Raw genomic sequence first — 23,967 nt, 5'->3', positions numbered from 1 at the left:
ATTTGACACCTGTGATAACACCTGTGTGTCATCCTGACCTAAGCATTTCTTAGGAGTTTGAGAATGTCCCTGCTCACTCTCTTAAATGAAGGCAGATTTCTCTAGCCCAGTAAATCTGTAAATCTGTATTTAGGAAACTTGACCTATTATTTATTTCTGCATTTTTCCCCTTTTGATCTCATTATATGCTTGAATTCCATGAGATCAACTCCGAAAACATCATGGAATATCATGGTTCACAAACATTGGTGTGCATCATAATCTTCTGAAGACTGGTTACAGCACGTTGCAGGTCTCACCATCAGGGTTTCCGATTCGGTGTAGCAATCTTTAACAACAGGTCCAGAACACTCTTTAGGAAATACAACCACAAGAGGAAATATAACCTGGTGATGCAGGTTTACGCAACCACACTTAGAGAACCACTGGTGTAGTGAAAAGAACACAGAATTACAGACAGAAAAGCCCTGGGGCATCATTACTAGTGCTCTGACTTTGAATGTTTCCTAACCTATCTAGGCCTCAAATGTTTATCTATGAAATTTTCTATGTAATAAAACCTGTATCATGGAATTATGTTAAGCATTACATGAAATGATATTTCAAGCACTTAGTGGAAATAATCCCTCAACAAATGTTTATTCTCTTTGTGTACTTTTTTTGTACTTTGTAATCGAAAAAAAATCAGGTTGAGCATGTTTTTGGATACTGTAGAGAAACAGAGACAGAGACAGTCATGTATTGTTCTTGCTGTTTCTTCTAAGAAATATTACAGATTCTAATCTTCACAAACTCATTCTATGGTATTTTAAAGATAGCTTCTCTTTGCTTTGAAAATCTTGCCTTAGGCCCTGAGGAGAAAGTTTTACTTTATTTAAATTTAGGAAAGTGGACAAATGGTAACTTAGTAGGGAACTGTGTATAAAAAACCAAGGAGCCACACTGAGGCTGGAATTTCCCTATTTACAGGGAATACTTAAAAATGAATGTGATTATGTCTGTTACACTTTTTAGATCCTCCAAGGGAGTGTACTATCTAAATATATGTACCAGATTGCATTGCAATTGCAATGCCATTTACATTTTAAATTATAATTTGTTAATTTACATGAATTACCCTGCAAAATACTTGGTATGAACATTTACATCTTACAGGCGAGGAACTGAGAAACGGAAAGTTTGAAGGAATTGCCCAGTGATGATGAGGAAACTGGCTTATTTTAGATCTCAAAGCACAGACTCCTGATAAATAATTCATTCACTTAGGTCATTCTCCTATTTGATTGCTCTTCAGTTTACCAGGGGTTTAATTTGTTTCCAATAAGTATTTTCACATACAGATTTTGTAAACATAGATTGCTATATTTTTGTGCTTAGTAATCTCAATAAAAAGCATCAAGATTACTCTTTAGGAAATATAATGCTATCTATGGCAAAATAGTTCTTAATTTTCATGCAGTGCTTCTGGACGGTATAAATGATAGCCTAGAATGGAAAGGAGGATTACTATGCTTACCATAAATCTCCTTGACAACAAGCTCAATGTTTTGAATACTGAATCATTTAGAACTTTATGCAGATTTAAGGGTCTTTCACGTTAGCATCTCAATTTTTTATATATATCTGGGTTTTTCATAGGTAATTTTCAAAATCACATTAAACATTATCCGTATATGTTTTTGTCATTAACTCAGTTATATTTGCACTGTTTCCCTAATTTTTATCATCATCATCATCACCACATTTCTCCAATATTTATTGAGCTGTGAAAAACTGAAAATCAAGTTCAAGAAACATTTTGATTAGTCTACCATAGTGAAGCTCCTTATTGGAACTCCACTCCAGAACAAAGGAGCGATTCACACATCTTGGGTCTTCCCACCTAAGGGACACGTATTTCTGCTTGCATAGTTATCATCCCCCCAAATGCTTGTTTCTCATTTTGAAATGAAAAGAAAGCCCTCTCAGCATATAGTGTTCTGTACAGATTGCCTTCTTGCCTTTGGCGGAGCTCCTGTTTCTCCTGTGAATCATGCCTCCACACACAGTGTTACCATTGTGCTATCTGAATCCTGCTGGGTGGTGGTGGCAGAGCTACTTCACTGGGAAGGTCACAAGTTCATGTCTGCTTTTCCTTCTGTCTAGCAAGAAGTGCTCCAGCTAAGCAATAGATAATTGCAGTATTCCTCTGCATATTGAAGGTTAGACTTTCAGTGGTGTCCTAGTAGTGGTGGCTAAAAGGCCATTAGAAGTGGTGAATTCAAGACAAGTCTTAATCCTCGCCTTTGCTCTGTTGTTCTGAACATGTCTTTCAGCATCCTTTGTAGTGGCCTTATGAATGAATTTGCTTAAGGAACCTGATTGAGGTGACTGAGAAGGAGACAGATGGTGCTTAATTGGAGCACAGAGTAAATGCTCTTGCTGTTTAACTAAGTGACCTTTGTTTATTAAGTAGACAAGTATTAAACGCTTATTATATGTCAGGCACTATTTTGAGTGCCGGCATCAGTGTGGAAAGTAAAACTAAAGGAATCTGTCCTCATGGGACTTTTATTATAGTGGGAATGACAGACAATAACAAAGTCAAGAGAGCGATAGATGCTGTTTAGCGAAGAAACTGAGTAAGGTGAGAGGAAGGATGGGGTTCTTTACAGAGGATAACTAGGGAAGACCGCTCTCAGGAGAGGATGTGTGAACAGGTCCCTGAAGGAAATAGAGACGGAACCATAGAAAGCTCTAGAGAAAGAGCTTTCCAAGCAGAGGTAAAAGCAAATAGCCTCTCAGGCGAGTGTGTGTAGGCATGTGACGAGCCACGTGTAAACAGCGTTTATTTGAAATAGGGATGTTTTGTTAATAAAGAGCATACACATATGTATAAAAGACATTAAAAAATATTACATCAAGAAAAAGAGCCATTGCCATTTTAAGGATGTGGTATAAGGAAGGCATAAAATAACGTTTTCTGTTATAGATCTTTTTCCCAGTGGGGCCATCACAGGGTTAAAATGGTATATTTTACACATAATGTACTGTAACTGCTTTTTTAACAACTGAAAATGTACAGAAAATGCTGTTTTGACTGTCTATCTTTAGTCTTCAGCTGTTGCTGTCACGATTCAGAAATTTGGATCCCTGCTTTAAAAGGCACACTTCCTTAGCTGTAAAAAATAATCTGATGGAATCTACAGCCGTAATCATAGGCTGTGATTTTAGAATACAAATCACCTGCTATAAAGGGGGTAGGGCATTTCTTTCCTTTTCATTTATGTTCTCAATATGCCTTACTTTGAGTTTGTTTATATTCTCATGATGTTGAAATTTTCTTTGGCTTCTGTGCTTGACAAGTGGTGCCCATTAATTTTAGTGGATACTGTACCAACTGAGTCCCAAAATGTGTCTGGAAATCCAGAAAACTGAACCAAGAAATGGTGATAGGCGCAGACTGGAAGGAGGAATTAAAGAATTCCTAGATTTTATTTTGGCAGCTGGTGTGAAGCGACACCTTCGAGGATCTTCTAAAAGTGGACCTGCTTTCCAAAAAAAGAGAAAAATTAGAAGAGATTAAACAAAAGCAGTATCATTAAGAATTTGGTCTCCCACTTCTAAAATTTCTAAATTACCAAAAATAAGATGAAAATATTGGTTATGGCTAATGTAGCACAAATGAAATGGTTTAAAATCTGCGTGTAGAATTTGCAAAACCAGTATAGATTTCATACCAAAACGCTGTTTGAAGTCATCTCAGCCAAGAGAATGAAGTTTCTAACCTGGGAGTCCCCAGAATGTAACTCTTGGGAGTGTCTATTAGAAGCTAAAACAGGCTAGAAATAGAATCATAGGAGGATAGTTCTAGCTTTAATATTTAAGATCATAAAGAAAGGGAGGAATATAAGACAAAATTTTCTAGTTTTTAACTACACAGGAAGGTCAAACAAATTCTCATTTTGACTTGCAATGAATGAACACGCTAAGGTACGTTAAGCCAATATCTTCTCTTTCAAAACTGACTTAAAACTGATAAAGGTTCATTCAGACAAAATTATTTTAAAAAATAACTCATTAGTGAAATTTATGGCTGCCTGGGTGAAACTAATCGTTTTTGTTGCATATTCAAATTATTTTGTATTATATTGAAATATGACATTTATAGAGAAGCAGATCTAGTTTCAGGATATAACATAATTGGAGCTAACAGGTTTTTATACAGTTGATTATCTTTAGGGCATATCCTTATGCTTCTTTCTCATTTTTCCTTTGCAATGCTGTATAGTGGATTAAAGCATGAGTTTTGAGTTTGGTGACTTTGGGTACGAATCCTTACTGACTGGGTGATCTTGGGTAATTCATCCTATGTTTCTTTAATTCAGTTTCTTTATCTGTAAGGGGTATATTATATATTTCAAAGGGGTTTTGTGAGGTTTAAATGTGAAAATAATGTGTGCAAAAGTGCCTAATACATAATCCGCCCTCAATAAATGCTAGTGATGTCTTATTCTTCACCTTGCTCTCTCTTTCCCCTTCTACCTCCCACTTGAGAGAGGCCTGGAAAAGATCTTTTTCTCACAGCCCTCAGAAGGAACCAACTCTGCCAACACCTTGATTTTGGACTTCTAGCCTCTAAAACTTTGAGACAATAAATTTATGTTGTTTAACCATTCAGCCTGCGATACTTTCCTACAGCAGCCCTGGCAAACTAATAGAGATTTTGGTACCAGAGAATGGGATGCTGTGGTAACAAGTACTTAAAATATGGAAGTGGCTTTGGAATTGAGTTGTGGATAGAGACTGGAAGAGACACTCGATGGAGGGAGGGAGACGCAAGAGGGAGGAGATATGGGTATATATGTATATGTATAGCTGATTCACTTTGTTATACATCAGAAACTAACACACCATTGTAAAGCAATTATACTCCAATAAAGTTGTTAAAAAAAAAAAAGAAAAAGCCTAGATTGCCTTGAGGAGACTTGGTAGAAATTTGAATGTTAAAAGTACTTCTGTTGAGCAGATGGCAATGAGGAACATGTTCTTGGACACTGGAGGAAGGCGATCCTTGCTATAAAGCGGCAAAGAACTTGGCTGAAATGTGTTCTCATTTTTTTTGGATGGGAAGTAGAAATTATGAGTGATGAACTTGGGTTTGTAGCTGAGGAGGTTTCTAAGCAAAGTTTTGAAGGCACGACTTGGTTTCCTTTTTTTTTTTTTTTGCTAATACTAAAACACAAGAGTAGAGAGATAAATTGAAAAAGGAATTGTTAAACAAAAAGTAACCAGGACTTGAAGACTTGGAAAATTCTCAGCCTATTCCTATTGCAAAAAAATGAGAAAATATGTTCTAGAGAGAACATCAAGGGTGTAACTGGACTACTGTTTGCCAAGAAAATTAGGCATGTGACTCATGGATCCAATCAACTATCTTAGCAAAAGTCAGGAATAGAGATGTGGTTATGCAGGAAAGATCTGTTGGGGACTCCTGTCTGATAGTTTGGACTCCCATGAATTGCTCAGGAGGCCAACAAGATTTTTGAGAAATTTATATCAAAGGAAACATTGCCAGCTTTGACTGAAGGATAGACAGGATGAAATGAAGGAAGGCTCTCAGACTTCTGGGATACCATGGGCAGGAAACAGGCTGATCTCTATCCAGCTGCAAACATGTGTCATCCTTCAAGGAAAGTGAAGACTGACCTTGAAGGCAATTCAGAGGCCAGCAGCTGTCCCCGACACCACAGGCCCACAGGACACAAGCCCCTGAATGTTGGGCAGCCTCCTCCTCAGTTTCAGAAGGTGGGGCCACCTTCTTAGTTTCCGAGAATGGAGCTACCTCCTTGGTTTCAGAGGGCAGAGCCCTCACTGCTCAGGGCTAAGTGGGTGGGACCACCACCCTGGTGAGCCCAGAGGATAGAGCATTGAGCCAAAGAGGATTATTATCAAGCCTCAAATTCTAATGGAATTTGTCCTAGTAGGTTTCAGACTTGATTGGGACCCTTTTCTTCCTTAAAACTTATCCCTTTTGGAGTGGGAATATCTATCCTATGTCTGTCCCATCATTGTTGTGGTCTGATTTTATAGGTTCACAGATAGAGAGGAACTTTGCTCCATGATGAATCTTCCCTTAAGTTTTACACATAACTGATTTGGATGGTTTAAATGATTTTGGACTTAGAGTTGATGACAGAATAAAGACTTTTGGAGACATTAAAATGGGTGAGTGTATTTTGCGTGTGAGGACATGAATTTTGAAGAGTCAGAGGGTGGAATGTTATGGGTTGAAATGTATCCCCCGAATTCCTATGTTGAAGTCCTAAATCCCATTACCTTAGAATGTGACCTTATTTGGAGATAGGATTGAAGAGAGGTAGATGTCCATGCAGTAACACACACAAATACAAACAAATACAAACAAACAAAAAACGTCTCATTTTAAGGTAACTTGATCACCTTTACAGAGGTAATCAAGTTAAAATGAGGTCATTAAGGTGGACTGTAATCCAGTAGTACTGGTGTTCCTATAAAAAGGGAAAATCTGGACACCAAGACATACATAAAGTGGAGATGATGTGAGGAGATATAGGGAGAAAATGGCTATCTACAAGCCAAGGAGAGTGGCCTAGAAGAGATCTTTCCTTCACAGCCCTCAGAAGACACTGACCCTGCCGACATCTTGACTTTGGGCTTCTGGCCTTCAGAACTGTAAGATAATAAATTTCTGTTGTTTAAACCACCCAGTCTGTGGTACTTCGTTATGGCAGCCCTAGCAAACTAATTAATATACCTCTCACAAAGTTTCAGTCTAAGTGTTATAAAAAAAAATCTAATATGTATTTCATAAGAAAAAGTTGAAGGAGTTGTAGTTATTTAGGAGGGAAAATAAATGTGTTAGAGGATAGATCTTTGAAGGGTATTCAGTTGATTTATTCATTGTAATTCGAGGTGACAGAACTAAAATCAATAGGAGGACATTATTGAGAGTCAGACTTTGGTTCAATAGAAAGAAAAACTACTTGCCAGTTATTATTAAAATGGGACAGAAATCGCCTGTGTCCCAGTTGGAATTCACGGAGAGTTGAAACAAGAGGGTTTTTGTTTGTTTGTATTTGTTGGTGTGTATCACTGCATGGACATCTACCTCTCTTCAATATTAAAAAAAGCATAGGCTGAGTTAGGAGCAAGGAATAGGCACTGACAGGGTAGACTAAGGGGAAAAAACTTTCTGAAACTCTGTACAAAGAATGCGTCCATATTTCGTCTTGTAGGACAGTCAGGATAAGAATAATCCACTGTGAGACAAGGAGGACTCCAAGTACGGAGCAAAACAGAAGAGAACCTTGTTTTGACCTCCTTTAAAAGGAGATCAGGTGAATGAGGAGGCAAATTAGTTTTGAATATTGATTAGAATTAGGCTGTGATAGTTGTGCCATTAGACTTTAAGTACCATGAGGGCAGGCATACGTCTAGCTTATTCATTGCACTTTTCCTCAGACTAGCACAGTGCTTGACTCATAGTTGACATTTAACTAACACCAGTAAATGAATAGATAACTGTTGATTCATATTCCTGGGTTTTTAAACATTTGTTTAGCATGCACAAAACACTTTCTACACTACCAAATGTAAAATAGACAGCTAGTGGGAAGCAGCCGCATAGCACAGGGAGATCAGCTAGGTGCTTTGTGACCACCTAGAGGGGTGGGATAGGGAGGGTGGGAGGGAGGGAGACACAGGAGGGAAGAGATATGGGGATATATGTATATGTATAGCTGATTCACTTTGTTATACAGCAGAAACAAACACACAATTGTAAAGCAATTATAGTCCAATAAAGATGTTTAAAAAAAAGGTAAATTTTAATTTAAAAAAAGTAACAGTAAAAAAAAAAAAACACTTTCTAGTTGTGTGCAAGAGGTTTAGATAAAGAAGCTAACACATAAAAAAATATATTCAGAGAAAACTCTAATTCAAAAAGGTACATGCACTCCAGTGTTCATAGCAGCACTGTTTACAATAGCCAAGACATGGAAGCAACCTAAATGTCCAGTGACAGATGAATAAAGATAATGTGGTACACACACACACACACACACACACACACACACACACACACACACACACACACACTGGAATACTACTCAGCCATAAAAAAGAATGAAATAATGCCGTTTGCAGCAACATGGATAGACCTAGAGATTATCATACTAAGTGAAGTAAGTCAGACAGAAAAAGACAAATATCATATGATATCACTTATTTGTGGAATCTAAAAAATATGATAAAAATGAACTTGCTTACAAAACAGAAACTGACTCAGACATATAAAACAAACTTATGGTTACCAAAGGGGATTGGAGGGGGAGATAAATTAGGAGTTTGGGATTAAAATATACACACTACTATGTTTAAAATAGATAAACAACAAGGGCCTACTGTATAGCACAGGGATATACTCAATATCTTGTAATAACCTATACTGAAATGAACAAACAAAAACAAACAAACAAAAAATAAATTATGGCCTTTACTCTCTAAGAGCATAAAATATTTTGTGTGGCACATACATACAAGAAAGGAATTGTAAGTCTGATGCTGAAGCTTTCTCAGAAAGTGTACTATCATGCCAGTGATGACTTACTATTATATGTATAGAAAAAAAGATTCTTCAAATGCAAAATAAATTTAAAAAGTTAATTAAAATAATTTAAAAACTGATTAAGGCAGATAAAATTAAAATTGCATGGAGTTTTTTAGAATTGTGATTATGTTAGATTATGTTAGTAACAAGTGTGCAAATTTCAAGCAATAACCCGGGCTTACCAAGGAAAATAGGCAATCATATTCTTAGCACATAGTACCTACTCAGTAAGTGTATCTTTGAAGAGTATATGAATTAGTAGAAATAATAGAGAGAAGTAAAGAGAGGGAGCAAAAAGATCAGGTTTCTTTAAGAGGTATTCATGGTGCCACAGCTGGCAGTGGGGAAAGAAGATACAGATTGAGAGGCTAGGAGATGCAGAATGGGAGTCACCTAGAGTCCATTTCTAGAAGGGGTTCTTTCAATAGCCACAAAAAGCATGAAACCTTCTGCTGTGCCTTGATGATAAGTTACTGCCCCCCGCCCCGCCCCACTGCCTTGCCCCAGTGGTGGCATGGAGGACTAATCACTGCAAGAGTGAGCTTTGAATATGGGCCAAGCTGCAAGCCCCAAGAAGCAAAGAAACAGCAAAGTCAAGAATGTAAACATTGGGGGCTTTGGAAAGAGCACTGATTAATTAAAAGTGTTATAAACTATAAAATCAATTTGAAAATTTCAGATTTTGTAACTAATGTTACTGCTTGTACTACTGCTGATTTGTGGGTTCCACATCAACAGATTTAATCAACCACAGGTTGAAAATATTTTGAAAAAAATCAGAAAGTTACAGAAAGCAAAACTTGAATTTGCTGCATGCTACCAACGATTTACACTATTTACGCAGCATCTACATTGTATTTAAAACTATTTACGTAGTATTTACATTGTACTAGGTATCATAAGTAATCTAGAGATGATTTAAAGTATACAGGAGGATGTACATAGGTTATATGCAAATACTACAGCATTTTATATAAGGGACTTGAACATCTGCAGATTTTGGTATTGTGTGGGGTCCTGGAACCAATCCCCTGTGCATACTGAGGGACGACTGTGTTCTATTAAAGGTTCTGGTTCCAGGCGAGTTGGGAGTAATCACATTCCATTTTGTTTCAACCACTGAATACAGCTTTAAATCCTGGATAAAATGCGTGGATTGCTATTTGAGAACTCTGAAAAGTAAATACTAGTGGGCAGATTGGGGAAGAATATGCAATTGTTAAAAAAGAAACAACCTAACTAAAAAATGGGCAAGAATCTTGAACAGATACATTACCAAAAAGGATATATTGATGGCAGATAAGCACACAAAAAGATAATCACATTAACCATTAGGGAGATATAAAGTAAAATCAGCATGAGATACCACTACACATCTATTAGAATGGCTAAAATAAAAAATAATGAAAAGAGGTGCTGGTGAGTCTGTGGAGCAACTGAGAACTCTCATAGAGTGCTGATGGAAATGCAAAATGAAGCAACCATTCTGGAAAACAGATTGACATTTTGTTGTAAAGATGAATGTACACTTTCGCATGAGCCTGCAATCCTACTCCTGGGTATTTACAATAGGGGAAGGACAGCATATATTTATAGAAAGACCTATACATGGACGTTTATAACAGGTCTATTCGTAATTGTCCCAAACTGGAAACAGCTCAGTGTTCTTCTATGGATGAACAAACTGTGGTACATCCATACAGCAGAATACTATTTGGCAGTAAAAAGGAATGAGCTATTAATAAATGTAACAAAATTATAGTGATGGAGAGTAGATTAGGGCTTGCCATCTTTTAGGAGTGGAGGAGAATATGACTATAAAGGTACAGCACAAGAGAGATTTTGGGAGGTGACAGAACTGTTCTGTATCTTGATTGTAGTAGTGGTTACATGAAGCTATACATGTGTTAAATTTCATAGAACAGTGCACCAAACATGTTAATCATATTGTATGATACATTTTAAAATAAAGCAAAGGAAATAAAAGAGTAGCCAAGGGAACTTTACAAAATATATATATATATATATATATTTTTTTGTGTGTGTGTGTGTGTGTGTGTGTGTGTGTGTCACGCGGGCCTCTCACTGTTGTGGCCTCTCCCATTGCGGAGTACAGGCTCTGGATGTGCAGGCTCAGCGGCCATGGCTCACGGGCCCAGCCTCTCCACGACATGTGGGATCCTCCCGGACCGGGGCACGAACCCGTGTCCCCTGCATTGGCAGGCGGACTCGCAACCACTGTGCCACCAGGGAAGCCCCCAAAATATATATTTTATTTAAAAGTGTTTGCTACAAAGCTCAGCATGCTTATATAAATATGTCTCCAGTCTTGAATTTTACATATGCTAATATTACAGTGTTAATGATATGAAATATTTATATGAAATTAAATTTGAGTTAATTCTTAACACTAGTCACTCTTGGTAGATAAAATTCTGTTTTCTTAATTTTGAGTCAAAAAGCCATCATTATTAATGTTACTGAATTTAAAAAATTTAATATGAATAGATTTAAAATTAACAAAATGTGTAATAAGTAAACAAATCTTGAAATTAAGTGAGCCAATCTTGATCTAACCCACTATTCTGGAAATATTTTCCATATTGATATGTATTCTGTACCCTTTTTAGACTCATGCAATTAAAATATTAATTTAGGAAAATTTTGTTTAGCTTGCAAATGTATACTTAAATAGAAAATGGATCCCTGAAAATTATTCTCTTTTTAAGAGCAGTGGAATGAATTTGACTTAATTTTCATGTGTGCTGTACTCTTTCTATGATCTCTGTAGTATCATAATTAATTGGTCTTACAGAGATAATTATTTACATTTAAAATTTTAAACTGTAGATTAATACTATACCATTTTTTCTTACATGTTTCATAGAAGACTGCTGACAGGGTGGAAAGTAACAAAAAGATGAAAGCTCATTTTAGAGAAAGAGGTTTTCCCAAATGTGCCTTTGTACTTAACATATATGTCCCTAATATCGTATTCATTTGAAATCACCCTTTAAGGTAATTTGCTGACAGGTTAGTATTATCTTTGGGAACTGGAGTACCCTCTTTTGATGCAGATTTTAAAACACCAAGGGAAGAGTTTCTCTCCTTGCATATAGGTATCTGACTCATCCTTGCTAATATATCTTGATGTTAACAATGACCTGAGAAACAAAGAGAGGAGCTCCCTTAGTTTTTTTTTGTCTCTGCAGTCTCCCTTCATAGAATGTGCCTTGTGAAAGAAGCACCTAATTACTCTGCCAAAACCAGAAAGCAGTGTGAAGAGAGGGCATAGCAAGTCTGTCCTGCCTGTATACCACCAAATGAACAGAGATTGCAATGCATAGGTATTCTGCTTTTGCATTGCAGTGAGGATATTAATAATAATATAATAATGATGATAATGATAATAATAATTTTTTAAAGAACAAAGAAATGCTAGTTAAAATGGCAAAACATAGCCAAATGGCTATGATTTAGGAAGTTCATTTTGAAATCCTGTGTAAGATCAAGTATAAGAAGTTAGGATATTGACTGAACTAGCTTTCAAGACAGAAAGAAAAATCTGAGACTAACAGGAGAACATGATTTGGGGCAGTACCTTAATTTTCTATTCATATTTTCCATCAATAAATGCTAATCAATCAAGATGCAATCTCAGGCTCTGGAGATACAAAGATAAGTAAAATATTGATAGCTTAGGTCCTTAGAGAGCTCATAGGTTAGTTCAGGAGACAAATGAAAATATGTACTATGGTATACTATGAAACATTCTGAGAGATGAATCCAGTGCTTGTGGAGTACATTAGGCCATTGTGTGGGCTTCTGCTCTTACTCTGAGTGTAATGTGGAGCCACTGGAGTGTTTTTGTTTCTTAAATAGGATAATCTCTGAGAACTTTATGATACCATGCTCAAGCATTTAGAGTACAGGCTTCCCACTTCCTCTCTAGGATTCAGGTGACACTGAAGGTGGTTAAGGCTAAAACTGATCTTTCTGGAACATCAGTTTACTAATGATGAGTAATTAATTGTATCATATGGATAAAAGTGAAGCCTTCATATCATCGTATAAAAATAACACGCTAGATAACTTCAGACTCAAAGCATTTAGTACTTGTGAACATATACTTCTAGTGACATGACTAGACCACCCTAGGAGCCTGCATTCCCTCTGCTGTCTCATTAGGTATCTTCTGTTATAAAAAGCTTGGTGTAGGATCAACTCCTTAAATGCTATGCAATTTTGTGTCTTGATATTCTCATTGGAAAATGGGCAAAATAACATGCATTCGGTCTACAAAATTTAGTGAGTATCCACTCTGTGCCAAACTCTGTTCCATGTTCTAGAAATGAACAAGACTCAACCTAGCCCTAAAAGACCTCATGGTTTAATACTAGGGAGAAGTCCAACAAGCATTTCAATAGCACTTGTCTGATATGTTTGTAATGAGAACCAAATGAAACAACTTATTAAAAATGCTTACAATAATATCTGGCGTCCAGGAGGTATGCAATAAATGTAAATTCCTTCTTTATAATCTCTTAATTCTTAAGAGTAGTCAGCTAATTGTTCTTCTCCAAGATGGCTAGACAACTATTAATATTTTCATTCAGTTGAATGTTGTCTTTTCTTCAATCATGTTAGAATAATTCTCTAGTTCCATTTCTGCTAACTGAAATAGAGAAATTGGGATGAGTTGCTGTCTGTGGTGAGTAGGGTATTCTGTTGAAAGAGGCAACAGTTGTTTCTTGCTGTTCTGTATTTACTTACTACCTTGTCTGACTGAAGGAAGAGCTTGTGTATTTTCTACTCAATTGAGTAGAGCCTAATGGCGGTGCTCAGATGGTGTGTTGTTTTAAATAAAGAGAACTGAATAATGATATAAATAAAGATACAATCCACAGTAATTTAACTGTTAATATTGACAGTCTTAAATCTGTTCCTCTTTAAAAAGAAACTTCTGAATAAACTCTGTCTTTTCAAATCTCTAGCTTTGTATTTACAGTAGATGTGAGCCATGTTATATTGCATTTAATACTGTTATGTATAATATTATTGCACAGAATCAGTAGTTTTATGCCTTTAAAATACTTTAGTTTTATAAGAACAGTTAGTTAAAAATTAGTCACTCAGTTCAGAGGAAATATATTCCAAGTTAACTTTTAAAGTCTGAAAAATATTGAATATAAAAAGAGTACAATTATTTTCACTTAAAATAAATTGATTACAAAGCTGTTACCTTTAAAAAAACATTTTAACTATTATAATACTTGCACTGTAAGTTTATCATTTTGTTTGGTTGAAATTAATTTGCTTTCCATTTCAATTTAATGAAAAATCAACGTTTTGATTTGTCCATAATATTTATACATAATACATTATTGACTGTTATTGACCATAAAGCTCTATTCAGATCCTTGAATGATACTTTATGATGATAATTCTTGATTCTTGTTGCTTTGACAGGATGTGGATACCAGGAATTTCATTATTTAAAATTGAGACCTAGCTGTAATTGGAATTCTCAAGTAATTCCCAAGGTGAATTATCTGCACATTAATAAATTGACTCAGTTACTCATTTCTCCCTTTGAGGAGAAACAGCTAAGCATTATGTGCGGACAGGAGGGTTTTCACTATGGTTCTTTAGCTCCTTCCGAGGCACTCAGAAGGGCACAATAACTCATTTGCTTTCTTCTTGGCTTTTTCTCCTGTTCTCTGGCTCTCTCTCTCAAAACAGTATATTCTTCGCTAAACTATGGCAGGGTGTTATTTGCATTTACTGTGCTTTTGTTTTACATTTTCTTAGATACCATCTCCTGTTTTTTACCATCTATATTCATCTTTGATTTCAATATTTAACACAGTATCAAGTTTTTCTATAGTATTTTGACTCTAGAAACAAACTTTTGTGCATATATCTGTAAACATGCATTTCCTTTTCTTAGAGGTAACTAATTCAGACTTTGAAACAGTCTGGTTATCTTTTTTTTTTTTTTTTTGCGGTACGCGGGCCTCTCACTGTTGTGGCCTCTCCCGTTGCGGAGCACAGGCTCCGGATGCGCAGGCTCAGTGGCCATGGCTCATGGGCCCAGCCGCTCCACGGCATGTGGGATCTTCCCGGACCTGGGCACGAACCCGTGTCCCCTGCATCAGCAGGCGGACTCTCAACCACTGCTCCACCAGGGAAGCCCAGTCTGGTTATCTTTTAAGTTTTGTATTTCAATTAGCTGTCTTTGGTATTCCTAAATGTTATTTAGAGTAGGTAGAATTAACCGACTTTACGTATTTTTGAGAATTCTAATTCTTAGGATGGTTCTCAAAATTTCTTTAACTGGGACATTGGCTGTCATAGTAGGCAAAGAGAGAATAATGTGAAGTGTCACATAATGTCACGTAAGTTGACAGTAAGAATTAGAAAGTAATTATAATAGTACCGCTATGCTGCTTTAGGTAAGTTTATGTCAACATTTCCTTATCTGAATCCCAGTTCACATACTAAATTTGGGTGGTGAAATTTGCCATAATTTTGAGAGCCATTATTTTTAAAAATCCCTGAAATGCTTATTGTGTTTTGGCAGCCTTAAAAAGTGAATAAGACTTCAAATTGCTATTTCATTTTTTTGCAGATAAGTCACTCTGAATATTGGCAGGTTCACACATTCTCACATTCCAGTTTTATATCCCATTATTGTTGGAAGAAAGTCCTAGCTTTGTTTTCATAATGCAGTAAATAATAGATAGCTTTAACTATATTTTCTCTCATGACATTACTAACAATTTATTCTCAAATAGAGCAGTTAAAATATCTTCAAATATATAAAGTGCGTGTGCTAGGGCTTTGCTGGACAAAATGACTATGTTGACCTCTCTTATCGTATAATGTAAGAACATTCAACTGGGAATCAGAAAGCCTTGGTTTTAGCTTTTGCTCTAATGTCAACTACAAACAGGACTTTGGACAAGTCACTGAAGTTCTCTATGTCTGTTTCCTTGTCTTTAAAATCAGGAGCCAAACAAGGTGATTACTGGGATTCACTCAAACTTTAAAATTCCATGACTTTGCCTTTGTTCATAATATATTTTAGGGTACTGTTGCAATACTTATATCCTTCCAAGGCAGTACTTGTAAACTTGGAGTTTAAATCCTTCCTATTAAGTTTAAACCATTTCCCCCAAGGGCTAGAGTGGGGTTTATTTTTTCCTATACACAGGTCATTGTCTGCTTTTATTCAGCCCTTTAGATATTCAGCCAGAGTATATGACATATGTAAATGATTTTATAAAGGTGGAAGTTCTCACGCCTTAGAGGAAAAAATGAATTTCTTGCTTTTTCACTGAAGTCTTACTGTGAATCATTCCTCACTGTCACTCACATTGACTAGCCCCAGTTCTGTTTTGCCAAATTTGTGTGAGATCAGGCTGGCCCTAGTAGTAGACATTGCAGGTACAGAATTTCACAGCATCTGTACACTTCGAGCACTAAAATATTCTTTTTACTTCTTTTAAAGTGTAGAAGCTGCATGCCAGTATATTTCTAAATGATATTTCAGGTTACAATGATCTGATCTGGAACTTGAGACATTGTTTTGGACTCCCCTGCCCATATGTCTCACTGGCATGCCCTTGTGAACCAAGTACACACACACTAGCAAGTAAAGATACCCACACACAGACACTGTTGTGTACATCTACCTGCACGTGCATGCGTGCACACACACATGCATGATGCTTGACTTTGGACCCTGCAGGTGTGACGGGGAGCATTCATCTCTCCTGGTTGTTACCTCCATTTCCATTCTAGGGAACTTTGACTTTCAGAAGTGACTTTACATCTAACAGAGAGTGGCTGCTGTGGGCACCTCAGGGACAATGAAGTTAAGCAGAAGAATGAGGGCAATTTTTATTGGATTAAAGATTAGTCTTTAAATTCCTTAGGGGAATGAACCAAATCTAATGTTTTCCAGTTAGCTGACACTTTCTATAGGGATGTGGTTTGGGATCTTTTGGAGGGGAGAGGGAAAAAAAAAAACTTCAGCAAATCAGCTCTTTCATTCAGGAATGGAATTTGGGGGGGCTGTTTTAGCTAGGCTTTTTGACAATCCCTGATTTAATGTTTTCACTGATGATGAGCGTGGCTTCACAAATGTGAAAATCTGGGCAATGGAGGGTGTTGTTGAGGGGGAAACAGAGTGCAGTTGTTTAAATAGTCCTGGGCCAATAAGCATTTGGTAGGTGGAGTTACTGTTGTGTGCATTACAGAGAAAGATAATTCTGAATGAAGACTTTAAACATCGCACGTGCTGGATGGGCTCTGGTTCTGCTCTTTGTGCAAACAAAAATAGGTGACTGGGCTTTGCTTACTATCCATTAGTGGATGCAGCATGTTTGAAAAGATTTTTTTAAAAAATACATGCAAAGGATTTATCAGAAGCCCTCATGAATATTTCATGAGTTGATATATTCAGCTGAATGAATTCAGCGAGTGTCAGTGTGTAGCTTGCAGACAGACCTCATCCACAAGGAGGCTACTGACATAGGAAGCACTTTGGCGCATTTTCAGAGGCAAAGCCAGGCTGATAAAGCTCCTTGTGACAGGCTGACTTGCCATTCTTCGATTATGCAGTTCTTGCTCTAAGCAGCTCCTACACTGGAGCCACAGCTTCCTAAATTAAACTGAGAACAGTTTGCAGACTTACCAGCCTCCTAACCTGCAGCTGTGTCCCTGCTATGTTTGAGGTTTTTGTTTTGGATGGTGAAAGCCAGCACTCCATATAAGACATGACAGCAAAAGATTCTTCAAAAGAACTTACTGCTTTTGAATCTGAGGTTTACATAAAGACTTTCAAGGAGCAAATGCACTTAGAACTTGAGCTTCCGAGACTACCGGGAAACAGACCTACATCTCCTAAAATTTCTCCACGCAGTTCGCCAAGGAACTCACCATGCTTTTTCAGAAAGTTGCTGGTGAATAAAAGCATTCGGCAGCGTCGTCGCTTCACTGTGGCTCATACATGGTAAGATGGGACTTGGAGGTGTCTGGAGTGCTTTTCATTAGCAACAGTGATTTAGAAATGTAGCAAATAGGATATTTGAATTTTGTTCATAATACAGAACACATGTGTGAGATGAATGGCGAGCAGGTCAGCTGAAGAATACATAGTGCTCTGTGCGTTAATATCACTGTGCCACTAGCTGTTTCCAGATAAAATGAGCCTCTCACTGTAGAGAGTCTTTAAAATTACTGCTTTAAAAAAAAACACCTAGCTAATTCTAGGGCAACCGAGTATTGAAGGAGTTATAAAAATTCAGTTTTTTTGTTTAATCTCTGTTGAGGTGATTGCTGACTTTTTTGTGTGTATCTTGCGGTTTTTGTTGATGATGTTTTTTAATAGTATATTTTTGGTACAGGGATAAGTGATTCAATCTTAGTTTGGATTCATTTCTTGAGACAATGTATAAAGTCAAACTTAATTTACAGCATTGCCATTTTTTGTAGTATGTAAACTAGTGGTTTTGATTTATCGCCTCTATCTTTACAGTACTTAAGGCAAGGGAAAACTAAGTTCCCACTTCTGAAATTACATGGTTAATTAATTTTATTTATGATTCAAATTGCTATTATCTTTAAGAAATTCTTGTTGTAAAGAAGTGACATAAAATTTATAGATAATAAATAAATTCCCAATTTACTTGGGAATGCCCAAGTAAATTCCAGAACCCTCTGTAAAAACTGTATTGAGGCTGCCACCTTTAATATATATGTTATGTACAAGAGAGTAGCTTCCTTAAACCAGTATAATAACCGAATACAGGGAAAAGCACAAAAGAAATTTTAAAACTTTGGTAGGCCTTTTCAGATTTCTTTGAAGGTTATATTTTCTTTCAGATTAATATACCTTTCAAAATTGGGTACCTATAATTTTTATTTACCAGGGACCATAGCAGTGCAGGGAGCTATTACCTCTTGAAGACATTTCTAGCACAGGGATTTTGACTGCATACTAGATTGCCAACCAACATTATAAACTGAGGATATCTGGTTTTCAAAAATTAATATTTACTTGAATTCTGTGTTTTTACTCGTCTGAAATGTTTGTCTGCCTAATCTACTGCACAGTATATTGGCAAATTCAAGTTACCCCTGGAAATATGTAACTTGCCTTTGATGGACACCACATGTTAAAACCAGTACACATACTTTACCTAGCTAAAAATGATATGGTTATTTTTGTTTTCTGACAATGCACTGTTGTTCACATAATTGCTTTATTGGGGAACATTTTTTGGTCATCTTTTTGATGAGTTAAATCTTATTATTTAATTGTAATCTCATATTTGTAGAGTCCACGTGGTTAGTTTTTCAACACCTACCAGTGGTAGCATTTAATAAATAGAAGGTTTATATATAAGTATGTAGTGATTTGAGGAAGTCTTCTGTCTCATGATTTACCCCACCCCTAATGTGTGTGTATTTTCACATAGTTTGCTAAGTAGTGTAACTGAATAGGAGAAGGTATATAGGTATATTGTTAGTTAGTTCTCATAAAAGGAATAAAGGTGAGAAAACATATACTTAGATAATAGACTCATATGTTTTACTAGTTGGGTTAATAATTTGACAAGAAGGATACTTAATTTTAAATAACTGATTTTCAGATAGTGGTAAATCTTCATAAAACCTTGGTAATATTTCCTTATTGTAGAGTTTCTGAATATAATAACATGACCTTTCTTTTACTTAGAATAGATTTTTGATGTGCTAGGAAGGTAGAGCTATAAATACTGAATTTTTTCTTTTCAAAAGAACCCAAATTTTAAAATGACTAAAGAGCCAATTTCACCCCTGCATTATACAAGTTTTCTTGCAGCACATTACACAAAGAACAATTAAATGGTATTTGAGGTAACTTATGCTATTAAAGTGATCTTTTTCTAGCTAAGTTAAAAAAAATTTTCTGCAAATTGCTAAAAAACAAAACACATGACTTTAGTATGATGTACCATAATGTAGGTTTAAAGAATCCACTAACCACCAAACTTATAAAATAACTTTAATTATGACCATGATTCATTTTCACCCGTTTTTACCTACCAACTCACACACTCTTCTTCTGTTTCTTAGAAAAGTTGTATCACAGTTTGTTTTAACTCCTAAGTCTATATTTATATTTATTTCTGTTGTTTTATCTGAGTGCATGTTTAATATTTTTCAAACTTATTTTCATGAAACATTCAATGAAAATTTCTTTTCATAAAATACACACATATGTATTTGAATGACTTTTTCACTAATCCTAAAAATTATGTGCTCCTGTTTTTAAGCATCATATGTAATTTACACGACGAAATAAGAGCATAAGTACTTTATTTTTGCCTCTTTGTCATGATGAAATGTAACCATTCTTTCACGATCAACAATTGGTATTTTCCAAACCTTGCATTTAAGTTAGAAATTCCAAGATATGCACTTAGAAGTCTCCAAAAACATGTTATTACTTTACAGTAGATATCTTTTAAGAAGACTGGATTGTTTTGATTCCAGCATTGAAATTAAAGTAATTTTCATGATGAAGCTAAACAATGCAGAGGATGCAGTTTATATCTAAACCCACTGAACTTTTTTTTTTTTTATCTTCAGTTATTTGTAGATTTCATATGTTGGTCAGATGAATGTGTAGTTCTGGTTTTGAAAACCCAAGTTATGATGAAGTGTGGATTAATGGTAGAAGATTTAAGAAACACTTGTGAAATACTGACTCTGGGATTATTTTTAAAATATCTGACAAATAGTAAATATTCAATGTGTTGTCACTAATCAGAGTATTTACGCAATCCTAAATCTGGAAGGAATTTGGGTGATTATCTCATTGCTTCCTTTTACCCTTGAGCAGGACCACAATTGCTCCATCTTTGACATATGGGAATCTGGCCTATTTTTAAGACTCTGGAGAAAGCAGTTCTATAACCTCACTTAGTACACAGTCTTACTACTTCATAGTCCAGGTATTGAATTATATATGTATTTTATATATATATATATATATATATATATATATATATATATGTAATTTTTGGGGTCTTCAATGGATATAAAGAAAAAATTTATAAGAACTTGCATGAAAATAAAGATCATTATTAACCAGTCCCAGGATTTTTTTTTCACTCATCATGTATAATTGAGCACTGCTGTGAGCAAGAAAAGTAAAAAATGCTGATACGATCAGCATGGATTCCAACATCTACTATATTTTAGGTTCTTTACTAGAATATTCACATGTATTATCTCATTTAAGTTTCATTTGGGGGATAAAAATACTCTAAATTTGTGTTCTTTTCAATGTTGCTTGCTGCAGATATAAAAATGTTCTGAATTGCTTTAGCTTCTTCCAAGTATTTCTACTCCATTAATGATTATTTTGACTCTGTACCATTATCCCAAATTTCTAATTTCTTCTTTGAATTCTGAAACCAAGAAGTGGACACCAAACTCCACGTTAGCTGAAATGAGACAATATAGATAAAAAACATATCCTACACTGCAAAGTGTCAGTGGAATGTTGAGCTTTGATGAGTGGGGAAATTAATGCCAGAGTCCTTAAGGTCGACATATTATTGATCCCTAGCCCCAAATCAGGGGTGATGACTCCTGAGACATAACCTTATCTTCCTTGTCTTATGGGGCCTGCTTGTTCTTGACTGGCACTTACCACATGGTGTTCAGCCTTGTCAACCTTCTCTCCTTTGCTCACGTTCCAACCTCAGTCATCAGTTGTCCTCCATTATCAGCAAGCAGCATGATGCTCTGCGACGGAAGCTACTGGTGATGGTCCTGAGTACATCCCAGGCCTACCACACTGCTCTTTTTTTTTTTTTTTTTTTTGCGGTACGCGGGCCTCTCACTGTTGTGGCCTCTCCCATTGCGGAGCACAGGCTCCGGACGTGCAGGCTCAACGGCCATGGCTCACGAGCCTAGCCGCTCCGCGGCATGTGGGATCCTCCCGGACCGGGGCACGAACCCGTGTCCCCTGCATCGGCAGGCGGACTCTCAACCACTGCGCCACCAGGGAAGCCCCCACACTGCTCTTGAAGAGCAGATGGATTGGTGAGCACCACTCTGTCTGTCTGTCCCTGCTTGCGCATGGTATATGCTTCACAGAGGACAATATGCTTTCAGAGTTAGTATTAGAAAGACGACTTAGGTTTTTCTTCCTTTTCCCCATTTAGTTCTACCTGTACCTTGGAAATATTTCCTCATTTTATCAAAGGTTCATGAAATGTGCACTTTTGTGCCTCATATTTGACCACAAAAGTATTAAAAGGCATAGTTCATACTCTAAAGGAGCTTACCCCTGACAAGACAAAGCTAGAATAACTGGAGAAGAGTAAAATGAAAGTGATGAATAGTATATGCTTAACCTTTCTCTGAACCTTTAAGCACATTTACTGTCTTACACAATTTAGTCCTAGTTTGTTAGCTAAATCTACTAAATCTGTGCATTGTGTTATTCTTAAATTTCCTTGAATTATTTCCTGGCAGTATTGGACATTTTTTAATTTTATTTTATTTTTTTGCGGTACGCGGGCCTCTCACTGTTGTGGCCTCTCCCGTTGCGGAGCACAGGCTCCAGACACGCAGGCTCAGCGGCCATGGCTCACGGGCCCAGCCGCTGTGCGGCATGTGGGATCTTCCCGGACCGGGGCACGAACCCGTGTCCCCTGCATCGGCAGGCTGACTCTCAACCACTGCGCCACCAGGGAAGCCCTGGACATTTTTTTGAGAAATATCTGTCTTTAAATATTACTGATTCAACATTTGATTGAACAAAACATTTGTTGAGGGCCTACTATGCTCTGGGCCCTACTCTGGGAGATACAAAATGAGAAAGATAGAGCACTTGCCTTCAAAGAATGCGTATACCCCCGGAAGACACACTTATGCATTAATAATTAATCAATAGTGTATAAATAATGCTGTTGAAGAATAACACTCAACTTGTCATAAGAGCAGCAGAAGAAATAAATACCGCTAGAAAGTGAGTCAATGTGTTGGGGAAGGTTTGGAGAGGAGATGACATTTGTAGAATGAATAGGAGTTTTTGAGGAGTGGGCAGGAGGGCATTTTTTTTTTTTTTTTTTTTTTTTTACCAAAGAAACAATAATAGGAAAATTCCATCAGCAAATAACAGTAATAATAGCTCACACTTATTTTGGTGCTAAAAATGCATCTGGCATTGTTTTAAATATATTCGCTTATTTTGTGCTATAAAAGGCCCATGAGTTATATACTGTTACTTCCATTTTATCAGAAAATGAATGAAGCACAGGGAGGACAAGTAATTTGCCCAGGATTACACGGCAAATAAGGGGCTGAGTTGGGATTTGACTCAGAGCGTGGGGGAAGGTGAGCAAAGTTTATTGGAGTTACAGCCTAAAGTGCAAGGTGGGAGAGATAGGAAGTCAGACTCTGCCTATAGATTGCAGCGATACCCTAGGGCTTCCAATGTCACGAACTTGGGGCTTTATTCCATCATCAGTGGGGAGCCACTGCAAGATTGTGAGAAGGGGATTGCCATAAATAGCTTTTACTTTGGAACGATGTTTTGCACTCCATTGTGGAGAGTGGATTGGAAGATGAGAGGATTAGAAGGAGGGGGAAAAGGGAGAATGTGCATTTGAGAGATAATGACTTCTAATTATTGTGTATATCCCAAAACATCGAAAACTGCTTATGACATTCTTTATGACTTAAATTATGGTTTATGGAAACTGGGAGGGAAGTATGTAAATTTGGTATCCCTTGCATTTATCACCTCCAGCATGATGCTGTGCATAGTTCTAGTTGATGCACTACTTCCAAATGTATCAATCTTAGCGAAGGTGCTTGGGAGGATGGGTGCATCTGGGGAGAACCTAGTAGCTCAGTCCTCATTTACTAGGGGTGCTTTGTGTTGTGTTTTGTGTATAATCCTGGTGAGTTTTTTACAAAGATTATTTTAGTCCACAGTCTGAAATCAATGCCAGTGGAAATCTATGCCTCATAGCGTGATTCTATTGCTTTAATCAGAGCAAGCATTCTCTCAGTAATGCAAGTCTATAAATGGTATTTTCCTGGCCTTTTAGTGTCCGCAAGTCTTCAATATATTGGATTTTAAAAATACTTACTGGAAAAAGGGCTTTGTAAAGTAATGATGACAACCCCCCAGGACACACACCGGAAGGTGGCCCAGCAGGCATGCCTGCTGCCCAACTGCTAAAGTCTAAGCCCTTTTGTGAAATTCCATTTGCTTTCTTTTCCCATTCTTCCTTCTTTTGTTGTCTCCTAGTGTTTCTACT

The 23,967-nt window shown here is 36.7% G+C and overlaps 1 protein-coding gene across 5 annotated transcripts in view; it reads left to right on the top strand.

Moving 5' to 3' along the window:
• Positions 1 to 23,967, top strand: part of PDE4B (phosphodiesterase 4B) — a 592,044-nt gene that overhangs the window by 177,203 nt on the left and 390,874 nt on the right. Inside the window, exon 1 of one of the 5 annotated variants that reach the window (XM_030865865.3) lies at positions 16,962 to 17,648. The exons of the other annotated variants lie outside the window; for them this stretch is intronic. Within the exon in view, the coding sequence (XP_030721725.1) occupies positions 17,413 to 17,648 (236 nt within the window). The 5' untranslated portion in view covers positions 16,962 to 17,412. Of the gene's footprint in view, positions 1 to 16,961; positions 17,649 to 23,967 lie in introns of those variants that run through there. 5 annotated transcript variants of the gene reach the window in all.

Source organism: Globicephala melas, chromosome 1 (assembly GCF_963455315.2).
Source record: "Globicephala melas chromosome 1, mGloMel1.2, whole genome shotgun sequence".
In the NCBI taxonomy this organism is placed as follows: Eukaryota; Metazoa; Chordata; class Mammalia; order Artiodactyla; family Delphinidae; genus Globicephala; species Globicephala melas.
This window is presented reverse-complemented; position numbering and strand designations above follow the sequence as displayed.